Below are 12852 nucleotides of genomic sequence, written 5' to 3' on the forward strand. Positions count from 1 at the left end.
TTAGAGTTAGACTTAGAAGGCATATAGAAAACTAAAAGGGGTATTATTTCCATTTTTTTGTTCTGCATCCATAGTTTGCTTTCAGTCAAGACATTTTTAGAAACGTGCAAAAATATCTTCTGAATTAATACATGCAAAGAGGTACATGTAAGGCCACTATTAATGTAATTCTAAATGTCAAGAGCATGATTGTTCTTATGATTCCTTATATACAACTTAACACCTGGCGTTCTAAGTGCATGTTTTATCAAACTGGAATAGCACACAATTTTGTCAGGTAGTTAATATTTTTCCCTATATTCAGCAAAGCCTTCCATCTTTACTGCAGTGTTTTTCTGTCAAAACTTTTAAGTCTCTAAACTATTGTAAACATATTAACCCTAACTTTTTTCAGCTTCTACAACTGGAGAACACAGGTGGCCGAACATAATGCCACCTCAAACTATGAGGTAATCACAGAGAATCCAAGCGGTCTGCTCTTCCAGTGCAGGAAAGAAATGAAAATCTTGAATGTTGACCCAGAGGTGAGCATGTTGGATATGAGCAGAACTTGTGATACACTGGTAAACAGAGAGTGCTGACCTCTCTCAGTCATGTTTTAGCTCTCATTTAATATCCACGAGTAAATAAACACCTGAACTACGTTAAATTGAATACTGGTTCAATGAATAACTTAAGATTTAAACAGGAACATTGAATTGTCTCTGTACTACTATTAGATGTAGTGTCTAATCAGTTAATGAGGTTCATTAAGACTAATTTATTATCTTGCACATGTAAAAAAGCATAACAGCAATGATCAAGAGTCATCCCATGTTAACATTTTTGTGAAACCATTCTTTGGTGATATCAGATAGCCTCCCTGTGAAGTGGAGTGTATTGTTGCACCTGGGTAGCATTTTTGTTCCGATCTCTCGAAATATCCGTCAGAGAGGGTTAGAACGAACCGCGAAATTCAATCCTGGAACCTGTGCCACAATTTTTTTTGCCTTTGTGCCCAGGAGCTATGAGTGCATGCTATTTTAGAAAAGAGGCAACGCTGCAGACCGACCTCTTTGAACACAAACTCGCCCAGGCTGCCTCGTTGAGGGCGAGATGGCAGAGGCGAGTATTGCCTGTGGTCGAGCACACCCCGACCAGGCCGGCTATTAAAAACGAGGGGAGGCTAAGGAACCCAGACACTGAAACCGCCTGTGCACCCAGAATCCAACCTCAGGCCCCCACCAGGCATGACCTCATTGCCCATGTGGATGCATTCCTTCATACAAACTGGCGAAACCATGGCATTTTAAAACCTAGATTTGATTTGTTTGTTTGTTTGTTTGTTTGTTTTATTGCCCTTGTTAGATACAGCCGGTGTTGTGAACATTTCAAAATTTTAAGCCCAAATTATTCTTCTTTGGGTTTTGTTTGCTTTTGATGGAAATTGTCATCCCTCCAAAGTAGCTGTTGGTGGTTTAGTTTGATAACCAATCCTTATAAATCAACAGCTAATGCTTTTCGTTTGCTTTATTTCATTTTTGGGGGGAATGTTCAGCATATGTTTGCATTTATCCTGGCTCTAAACAAAATTGGTATGTTAGCCTAGACAAGTTTGATGAACAGTAAATACATAGAATGAATGTAAACCTAAATCTTCTAAAACAGTTACTCTTTAATAATGGATCCCAGCTGGCTTAAGATCATATTTATTCTTGGTGGAGGCACCCTATGGAGTCCCTATATTAAAGTCACACCCAGACTCAAGTTTAAACATCAAATCACACTTATACTGCAAGATATGTTTTTTTTTTTTCAACTTCAGTAATATAAATAGGCATTTAGATGTGTTGTGGGTTCTTTTGAAAATGTATATACTGTATATATTAATTGAATATAATTAAATGGGTAACACCATGTCTGTTAAAGATCAATGTGAAAATACTAATTAGTGCAGTGAATAATGTTTTCTTGAGTATAATTTGTGAGACTTATTGCTCTAAGTAGGTTGGCCACCATTTAACCTTTCTATTGAAGATCCAGTTGTGGTCTTCTAATGAATTAGATTTGAACTGATGTAGCAAGAATACTTCAATGAATAAAGTGGTTAAAATTTCTATCTTAAAAATAATCAGTTTAATCCTAATTACTATTTCTTTAACCCAACAGGCAATACCTGGTGATAGCTTCATCCGAATTCCTGTCCGATCTGATCTATATGTGCATGTTGTAATTTATGACCGCCAAGACTCCAGAAAACCCACGAGTGAAAAAACCCTGAGTTCCTGTGCACCACTCTCCAATTAAATGTATAATAAAAATAAAAATAAAAACTTGGAGCCACTAATTTCATCTACATATAAACAGTTTTAATCTGTAAGTATTTCATAATAATGATGTGTTGAATGGTAGAGCTGTGCGTTTTGATCTTTAGGGCCCACCATTATTTAAAAAAAAAAATAATAATTAAAAAAGATTCTTGCTATATTGATACACTGACTTGTTCAGTATATTAAATATTTAAAGCTATTTAAAGACATTTGAATAAAAATGTACAGATTTTTTTTTTTGTCATGATATTTTTATTTCTATTAACCACTGTTGCCATTATCGTCTACAATCACACGTTTGAGGGACTTAGTCACATAGCTTTCAGAGAATGTCTGATGCTGCAGTCACTTACTTGGGAACCTGAGCTTTGTATTGTATTCTTATCTAAAACAATCTCTGTTTGTCTGAACAAATCAAAGATAAAGCCCTTTAGAAACATGGGGGTTCTTTCATGTCCCCTCGACTGCTTGTAGCTTCATTTTGACTAAAAGCTGCCGAACACTCCATGAAATAGACAAGGACACCCATTTGACATGATTTCAGATCCTAAGATACTGCAGAGTTCCGGCATTAGATATCCATCAGTCAATAATTCTGTCTTTGAGAATTTACAAAAAGGAGACAACAAGATATTTCTAGTGTGGTGGCTCATGGTACTTGTTTGTGGTGCCATTGTGGTACTTCAATAGTTAGTTTACTCTACACTAGTTGTTGACCAAAAGTTTACAAAATGCCAATTAACAAAAAAAGGAAAGTTAAACTAAACTTAACCCATGCTAGAATTTATATATATATATATATATCGGTTTAATCACCAGGATGAGGGCTCAAGAAGTGGGTGGTGATTCACCCACATTAATAACTGTTTAACTTAACAGTCCTTATTCATGTGGTGGAGTGGCAGTGTGATGAAACTGCCCACTTCAGACCCTCACAACGGCACAGCTCGTTCATACACCTACAAATCAACATAGCAGATGTGCTTGTGAAAATCTGGGTTCTTATCCTAAAGTGGACTAAGGGAGTTTCATGTTTTATAGTGGGACATTATAAAACATGATAAATATAGGTTATTGACAGCACACCACATATTTTCTCACTATACAGCAATTACACCTCGGGCAGATCTGACAAAATCATATCTTGAAAATAAGTCCACTGGCATCAGATGTCTGGGGTGAGAGTCAATCACTTCCTCCTCAGTGATCCTGAAAGAGAGACCGTGACAGAGGACATTGAAGCCGTGCTCGCGGGTCCGGTGTGCGCAGGGGACGCGGTGCAGCATCCGGATCAGACTCTGCTGTGCAGGATGTGTCTGCTCATCGCCATTGAGCTCAACTAAATGGGACAGAGAGCCTTTAATGCTCTCCATAAGCCATGTCATTCAGCGCATCAACCCAGACACACAGCTTTGCTGAGAGACGTTTCACGGACCTCACTATCGAGCATTAGCCTACAACACATCCACATGACTCACCCAGTCGCTCAGAGACAGCTGGGGGGTGTGAATAGTGTACGATGAAGACGTAAAAGTCTGTGTAGGGTTTGTTTTGATGCCCTAAACGTGCATTCGAGACTATAAAGAATGCATTTTTCACGTGTTTTTGTGTTTTTTAGAGGCTAGAGAGCTCATCGCTTCTTCTTTCGTTCTCTCTCAAATATTATTGTATTCAAATAAATATTGTCTTTGTGAAGAATACTATCCGACTGTATCGGGACTTATAAACAATAAATCAGTTGATAAGGTTCACAAAACCGGTCTAAGCTATTCGTTCTTGAGTCAGACTGAATTAATAATAGTGATTTTCAAACCGAATCGGTCGAAGTGAATCTTTTGGACAAGTCTGACTCGCAATTACGGGTTAACCACTGAATCAGTTAATCGAGAACCGGCTGAGGAACCAAACTTTGATTTGACCACTGGTGCAGAAAGTAGTCTACTACTAGGCTACTTCATTAGCTATAGTGTAGGCTATGGCAAAAAATAAATGAAAGATTCTGGATACAATTACGAATAGCTTTGTAGCTTTAGATTTTTATTAATAAGCTACGCATTTGAAACAGGAGTTGGTATTAGCTTCTATTTAAAAATGCAAAAACTGTTTCAACCAAGTGATGTGAATGAATTTTGGTTTCTATTGTTTAGTGTAAATGCAAATATTTTGTTTTTCTTAGCTGGATCAATGCTTCAACAGATGGAGCAGTGCTTACAATCAATTCTCTTAAAATTAGTAGCCAACAATATAATGAATGCCTCGCCGAGATGTTAGGGAACACGTGGTGACGTAAAGAACAGAAGAATCGGTTCATTGAATCGGTTCTTTTAAACGAACCGTTCAAAAGAACCGATTCGCTGAAATCATTTGGACTTCCCAACACTGCTCCCATAAGCCCTATATATTACTAGCGCGACAAGCTTTACCTTCAATGAACGCAGGGAAGAGGCGTGATTGGCTGAGAACAGCATCGCTCAGACACAAAACTGAGAATCAAGCCTGACCATCAGGACAACAGCAGATCAAACTCACACGGACATCCTCGTACATTTTGCACAAGGACTGTGATATCTCCTGCATCTTTGGAAACGTGCATATGGACTATTCTTTTTGAGCACACCAAATTGGCATCTTGTTTAAATTTCCACTTTATTTTTCTCGCTCTACTCTTTGCCTTATTTTTTGTGGTCCATGTGATGCTCTCCCTCTCAAGAGACAAGAGTTTGGAAACGCATTCAGCACTGATATACTACACCTAAAGCAGCTTCAGCAGTCTCGTACATCCAGCATGGATCGCTGTCAGCGACTGTTTATCCTCCTGTTGGGATGGGGTTATCTGTGCTGTGGATACTGTGCTGTGCTTAAAACACCCTTTATGAGTTTCTCGAAAGACGTGCAGTTTGGACAAAAAGTGGAAGCGCAAGCTGAGCAACATGTGAAGAAAAGCGAGCAGGACACGCTGTCAGAACACATGCAGATGCTCTACGCCAAATACACCAGCGCGGGATTCCCTCTCAAAGATGGCAACACTGTCCGCGGCTTCAAAGGACATTTGGGTAGGTGTTGAATGTATATTTAGAACTAGTAGCTTACGAAATGTACACGTTAATATCACCTCACTACACTTTAAGTGTTGGTGTGTTCATCAGTTTTGCGCTTCATATCCTAAAGGGATAGTTCACCCAAATATGAAGTCTCTCTTCATTTACTCATCCTATTATCTATGTGTGTGTGTGTGTGTGTGTGTGTGTGTGTGTGTGTATGTAAACCTGCAGTCCTACCTGACTTTTTTTTCTGTCAAACACAAAAGAGATGTTTAAATTCATTTTAAGTGGATCTTTTTCCATAGCCCATATGGTAAGGGTGACTGAGGCTGTCAGTCCCCAACTTATGTGAAGTTTTCATTTTAGAGTGAACTGTCTCTTTAAGACAGCTTGTTTTGCAGTTGGTTCTATTACACCTGTTGATTTAGATTTGAGAGACAGCAGATCGAGGTGAAGAAACAGCTCGTCCTGTGGCGTTTCATAAATCATTTTAGATATTAGCGTTCAGACTTTTACGTGTTGTTAAATGTACTTTTACACCGGTGTTGCTCCGTAATTTTAAGCAAACGAGCGTTCGCCTCAGTAGGCTATTTGCAAGTGAATTAAACGATTTCGATACTGATGTATTTAACTGAATTATTTTGATGTCTGAAAAATTATCGTTTAATACACTTTAATCGCTGGTATGACCATAACTCGCTGGTGTTGAGAAGTTGCGCTTCTTCGCTCACGATGGGTGGCAGTCATAATGCGCCAGTGTTGCCAGATTTCTCATCAAAACAAGCTCAAATTAAGCGACTTGCCAGACCAAAATAGTAATGTCTTTTCATTTGTTATAACTTCGCAAAAATAAACTAGTTATCTAAATAACTGAATAAATCTCTTTTGTGCACATTTACGCATCACTTATATGGTGAAGACGCTGAGAAACATGGGAAGAAATGGAAACACTGCAGCGAATTATAATGACATTGTTTCGTGCAACTTGGCTTTTAGTGGTTGTTTGTACGTAGTTGGAACAAAATCCCACTAAAAGTGCAACCTACATTTATAAACGACTGAAGAAGAAAAAAACAAGCCCACACCGAGTTACTTATAATGAGTGAACATACCGCCCTCTAGAGTCATTTGCTTGTCATTTGCCTTCTGTGAAATGTTTTGGTTAAAGAGTGATGATAACGCCATGCTTTTTTTAAATGTGTTTTCTCCTGTTAGGGACCATCAATGATAAGCAGTTACAAATCTTCAACCTCACTTCCCTCACCAAGTCTGAGGATGTTCTCTCAGCAACGCTGCACTACTACATTGGTGACCTACAGAACATCAGCCACAGATGCCCAAGGCACAAGAGCTGTGCTCACCATAATAATCTCAGAAGACAAGGTCATATTCACCTTGATGTCTGGAGTTTCAGCTTTGTGGATAACACCACCAGAACAATCGGCCATTTTTCCACTAACATCTCCACAGTGTACCGGGACTTCATATCATGGCAGTGGAAAGACATTACTCGTGTAGTCAACCAAGCCAAGCATCACGACCAGCTTCTCATAGGCATTGACATTGAATCAAAAGGACGCCAACCTTGGAAGAAACTCTTGTCAGATAGGTCTCCTTACATCCTGGTCTACGCCAACGACTCGGCTATCTCCGAACCCGAGAGTGTCGTGTCCACCCTGCAGAGACACAGAAGCAAACTGGTGCCTAATCTTCATCTGCTCGAAATACATAATCGCAGTGCCTCCTCGCAACATCGGACCAGACGGTCCACCAACATCCTGCTGCCGCTACAAAACAATGAGCTTCCAGGCCCCGAGTACCCTTATGAGATACCTACATGGGATGAGACCAGCCCTTACGATCCAATGGAGGGCAAACCAGTCAAGCGCCCTCGCAAGAAGCCTCGCAAGAACCCACGGCACAAGAACCCTCTCCTGCAGTTTGATGAGCAGACCATTAAGAAAGCTCGTAAGAAGCAATGGAACGAGCCAAGGAACTGTGCTCGCAGATATTTAAAGGTTGATTTTGCAGATATCGGATGGAGCGAGTGGATTATCTCCCCCAAGTCTTTTGATGCATACTACTGCTCGGGGTCATGTCAGTTCCCCATGCCAAAGGTATGTATGATTACAACAATCTCAATTTTTTTTTTTTTTTTTTTTTTTTTTTGAAATCAGTAAGCTGGACTTTTTATTATTATTATTATTGAGCAAAAGGTCAAGATGAGTTTCGAAAGGTTGTGCACTGTGATCTGTTGTGATACAATCAACTCCAGGAGCAAATAGCCAGAGCAGTGGGATAAGGCAGGGGTTTTCAAAGTGGGGGCCGCGGCCCCCTGGGGGGCCGCCAGGGGGCGCCAGGGGGGCCGCAGCAAGTTGGGGAAAAAAGCGGAAAAAGGTAAAAAAATATATATATTTATAAAAAATATTAAATATTTGCTAATATGAGTATTGTTATGAAATAACATTATAATAATTTGTTGCATAGCCTATCTTAACATTATACTTTTAATGTTAATATTTTAGAGATGAACTGATTGATCGGCTAGTGACAAGAATTGGCCGATTTTCACGTGATTTTCAGTCTGACATATGCCGATTCAAATGCACTCGGGCGCCGCATGAATAACATGATCGCGCAACATCAGCATCACACATGCACACAGAACGCACATGTAGGAAACCTTGTGAATTACGGTCGTTTCAGACCGCGAGCGGCGCGCGAGCAGCGCGATTTTTTTCCGGCGTGCATGTTCAGTGAGTGCATTCACACCGCGAGCAGGAGCAGCGCGTGAGCGTCAAGCAGGAGCGTCGCGTGAGCAGCAGTGAAGCGGAGGGTTTCGGCGCCGAGTCTATTTTTGCTGCGCTGCTCACGCTCAATTAAAGTGAAGGCACACTTTTGATGGACAAAATAAATATGATTTCACACAAAAAGTACCTAAAATGCACATATTGCATGTATAGTGTGTTTGAACAAGAACTGGAGTAGGATTTTTGCCTTCATTTTCTTTTCTGACATAGCCTACTAAAGAAAATGAAGACAAAAATATTTATAGAAAATGTATTAATTTAAACTTGTTTTTATTAATCAGTTTGGGTAAAAGTGGTGTTTTATTATATATAGGCTATATTGGGGCTGGAGGAATTAACGCGTTAATCTTTGCGATTAATTTGAAATGTTTAACGCGTTAAAAAAATAACGCATTTAACGCAGCACTTTTTTTGCCTCGTTTTAATGATTTCCTGTTGCGGCTGCTATTAAAAAGCCGAAAATATGTGGATCGGGTTTCATTCTCGAGCAGCTTTAATGAGCGGGTCTTTTCCGCTCCGTGTGCGCCGCCGCACTCTCCGTTCCGTGTGTGTGTGTGTGTGTCGGCCATAGGTGTCGGCGCGCTGCGCGTTCTGCTCTGTCGTTCACGGCCCAAACGCTCCAATCATGTACCGATCACGCACTGGAAAAGCAAGTCCAAAATAAGGTGAAATTTCTCTCTAGACTTCTGTTTGCTGCGCTGTTATTCATGCTGGGCAACAATGTTAAAGGGATAGCTCACCCAAAAATTAAAATTCTGTCATTTACTCTCCCTCAAGTTGTTCCAAACCTGTATGATTTCCTTTCTTCTGCTAAACACAAAAGAAGATATTTTAAAGAAGGTTTGTAACTAAACAGTTGCTGGTCCCCATTGACCATAGTATTTTTTTTTTCCTATATGGAAGTCAATGGGGTCCATCAGTCGTTTGGTTACCGACTTTCTTCAAAATATCTTCTTTTGTGTTCAGCAGAAGAAAGAAAGTCATAAAGGTTTGGAACAACTTGAGGAAGAGTAAATGAGGACAGAATTTTTAATTTTTGGGTGAACTATTCCTTTAAAATGACCTGCTCTGATCACATGCTATGTGTAATAATAGCTTTTTTAGGACTATAGTTTATTTTTATAATTAGTAAAAAAAAAAAAAAAATTGAAAAAAAAAATCTTAAATTGATTATGTTGATTGATTATTGAAAAAGAATAATACATTGATATATTGATGTTTAATATTATTTTAATATAGGGCTATTTTCTGTTCCTTTTTTCTGGTGATTCTAAGTTTTAATTATTGATGATTACAAGCTTGGAGGAAATGCAATTAATTGCAATTAATTACAGCAAATTGTGCAAGTAATTAGTTAATTTTTTCTAATCGATTCCCAGCCCTAATATATATATATATATCTGATGTTCACCTAGATGTTTTATTTATTTATTTCTACACGTGCCGTAGTATTGTCGATGGGTTCAATAACACATCCTGCAAAAGGGGGGCCTTGGCCAGAACCTAGTGGTATTTGGGGGGCCTTGGCATGGAAAAGTTTGGGAACCCCTGGGATAAGGGACTGATACATGCATGTAGAGAAGTGAAATATAAGCACCACCTAGTGGAAGAAAAAGCTGTAAATCATCATAGGCAGCACAGCAGTATATTCATCTTCCATTATTATACCATTCATGTCATCCTTGATCATAAAACTTGCCTGCTTCCATTTCGATATTGCCACCAATGGTTTTGCCTTTGTGATATGATTAAGTTTAAGAAACATAAGGTCTAATTTACTTCAGTTTTACTACAGTTTCTGTAGTAAAGTTGATCATAGAAAACCAAGACCCAATTGTTTCATAAAATGTATGTGGCTAAATTCCTTCCAGATTAAAAAATCAGTTATATCACATACTGTATCATTTATCGGTATATTTTTAAAGTTAATCTTTAAAAACATAAATCATTTAATAAGACTGTTAAAACTGTCTCAAAATGAATATCCATTTTCATACTGTATGTTATAGTGTTGTAATTCCTAAATTCACTTGTAGCATTTAAAATGATTCGTTTTTAGTGGTCTATTCTTAATTTATTCAGATACTTTAGCATTTTAATATCTACAATTTATCAGTTATAGGCCAGAATTTTAATATGGGTCTATATACTATTATAGTATTTATTCATATTTTGAATTAGCTTTTATTTATATTTGCAGTTTTCATTGTTTAGGTTTTAGTTATTTTGTAATGTGCTTATGGCATTTTTTTTATTTTTTATTACAAAATGATTTAAGTGTAAGTTTTTCATCAAATATTCTATCTCAGCTTTATTTCCATTAGCGAATAGATATTTAACTTCAGTTTTAGATAACAACAGAAACACTGTGCATCACTACAGCAAATAGCCGTCCCGTGTCAGGCTTTTCTTTGCTCTTTGAATGATTGTGAAAAGTGAAAACATGAGTAATTTCCCTTTCACAGACGTTGGAATGCAGATGGATTAGCATGAAACCATCCATGATGGCCTGGTTTCACAGACAGGGCTTATATTAAGCCAGGATTAGGCCTTAGTTCAATTAGGACATTTAAGTAGCTTTTATAAACAACATTGCTTTGTGCATCTTGAGACAAAACAATGGCACTGACAAGATACGTCAGCGCAAGTCAGTTAAAACAGCTCAAACATGCATTTTAGCCTTAAACCTTGTCTGTGAAACCTTTGACCTATTTGTACACCCTTTAGTGCTTTCACTGGTTTATCGCAAAACAAACTGTAGCAGAACCCTGTAATAGGTTCTGACCTCTTGAGCTTTTTACCTCTTACAGTCTTTGAAACCTTCAAACCATGCGACCATCCAGAGCATCGTTCGGGCGGTCGGGGTGGTTCCTGGCATCCCAGAGCCCTGCTGTGTGCCGGAGAAGATGTCTTCCCTCAGCATCCTCTTCTTTGACGAAGACAAGAACGTGGTCCTTAAGGTCTACCCCAATATGACAGTGGACTCCTGTGCCTGTCGGTAAATGCCTTTGTCTCTTCCACCAGCCTCCCTCCCCTAAACTGATTCCCAATTTTTGCACTGGAAGAAAGACTGAAGATGTTCATTTCATAACCCTTGAATAACTATCTGCAGCTTTAAGGATTGTGAAGAGCAAAGTGCTTTTCCAGAAGGAATTCCTTCCTGTTAGCAGGAGGCTTCATGCATCAGTTGAGATATGAACATATGAAGAGACTCTCTGTCTGTGTTTGACCAGGACGTTCTCATGTTTCTATAACCTCAGCAGTTAAGCTTACAGGGGACAAACATTTGCTGTCATTCATCATGTTTCTGTACAGTTTGTATAATCTGTCATTATTATAGCTATATTTTTGCTACAGAGGCATTGATTGACTCTCAATGTTCATATTCTATGGCTGCTATAAAGTGGACTTCTGGGGAAAAAAGAATTATAATTATATTAAAATGATTACCTATATAAGTTCATATTCAGTTTTCCACATTAAGCTTAAAACAGTGTTTAATATCTGGGTGACTGTTTTGAATGTCTTCAATCTGCGCAAAATACATATATATATTTTTCCTTAATTGTTACAAACCTACATTTTGTAAACAATTTCTTTTTTTAGATACTTGCCTTTTGTAAATATGATGTTTCCGTCTGACCTACTAATACAAGGTTGCATCCTCACATTTAGCTGAATTCAATATGTATATGCACGCATTCTACTTTAGTGATGTTCATTTGGACATTTTTCTGTCATTCCTCTGAAAACTGCTAGTGTCAAGAAACCAGATGTTATTTTATGAGCAATTTTTCAAACAACATATTCAGGAAGGTGATTATGAAAATTGTACGTAGATTATTTAGCCTTTGTCTCTTTAACACAACAATGCCTATATAAAGTGCCTTAACATTAAAAGGTTAATCAAACATTAAATAAAATTAATATTCTACTAGAATATTTATATTTCACAAAGCTGAGTGTAACATGTAATGTCTATCAGTTTATTTGGATAAAATGTGATATTTTGTTCCAATAATGTTTTCTGTATACATCTTGTACTGTTTTTAGCATAGAACTAAAGCAAAGACATATCACAAGCTGCATGTTCATAAATGGGGTGTGTGTTTTTTTTGACAACAGAGAAATGAACACATATATGTAAAAGTGGGCTATTATCTTAATATATAATACATACGTCAAAACACACTTTTTTGTAATATATTTTTTGGAAGGCTTCCGCCACACTGTGTGTTTTGTAAATGTTATGCTGTAGGTGAATGGATGTGCTTTGTATGATAAGCTTCATAAGAAATTATATTTGTATATGGAAATGACCTTTAAAAGCATTTATTTATTGTCTGTATGATGCCTTCTGTATCTTAATTTTGTGAAGCACAGAGGGGTTCATTAAATATTCATTGAGCTTTGCTGCACAAAGGTTAGACGGGGTGCAAAAGGAAGCAATCACATGACTCATGCCAAATGAGCGAGAATGCTTATTTTTGTAACATCTCCCTAGTTGAAAGAATCCCTTTCGGGAGATTGTTCGAGGAAAACAATAAAGTTTTAAGAATTATGTAGCCATGTGTTCATTTATCATGTGTTAAAGGACAAAGCAGAACTTTACTGAATATTGATTGCATTGTTATGCAATCAAAAATTATACTGAGATTGTTGCATCATGGAACATCCATGATGTAAATTGCT

The 12852-nt window shown here is 37.9% G+C and overlaps 1 protein-coding gene across 1 annotated transcript; it reads left to right on the forward strand.

Annotated features, from left to right (window-relative positions):
• Positions 1-4736: 4736 nt before the first annotated feature.
• Positions 4737-12724, forward strand: bmp3 (bone morphogenetic protein 3). The gene is made up of 3 exons (XM_081365751.1): positions 4737-5362; positions 6566-7467; positions 10971-12724. The coding sequence occupies exons 1-3, from the start codon at positions 5095-5097 to the stop codon at positions 11160-11162; spliced, it is 1362 nt and encodes a 453-aa protein (XP_081221877.1). The 5' UTR covers positions 4737-5094; the 3' UTR covers positions 11163-12724.
• The last annotated feature ends 128 nt before the right edge of the window (positions 12725-12852 follow it).

This window comes from Scardinius erythrophthalmus (assembly GCF_964197995.2).
Source record: "Scardinius erythrophthalmus genome assembly, chromosome: 5".
NCBI lineage: Eukaryota > Metazoa > Chordata > Actinopteri > Cypriniformes > Leuciscidae > Scardinius > Scardinius erythrophthalmus.

Coding starts and splice junctions, on each gene's coding strand:
- bmp3 (XM_081365751.1), top strand. CDS start 5,095: ATGGATCGCTGTCAGCGACTGTTTATCCTCCTGTTGGGATGGGGTTAT. Junction 5,363..6,565: donor CGGCTTCAAAGGACATTTGG/GTAGGTGTTGAA, acceptor TTCTCCTGTTAG/GGACCATCAATGATAAGCAG. Junction 7,468..10,970: donor GTCAGTTCCCCATGCCAAAG/GTATGTATGATT, acceptor TACCTCTTACAG/TCTTTGAAACCTTCAAACCA.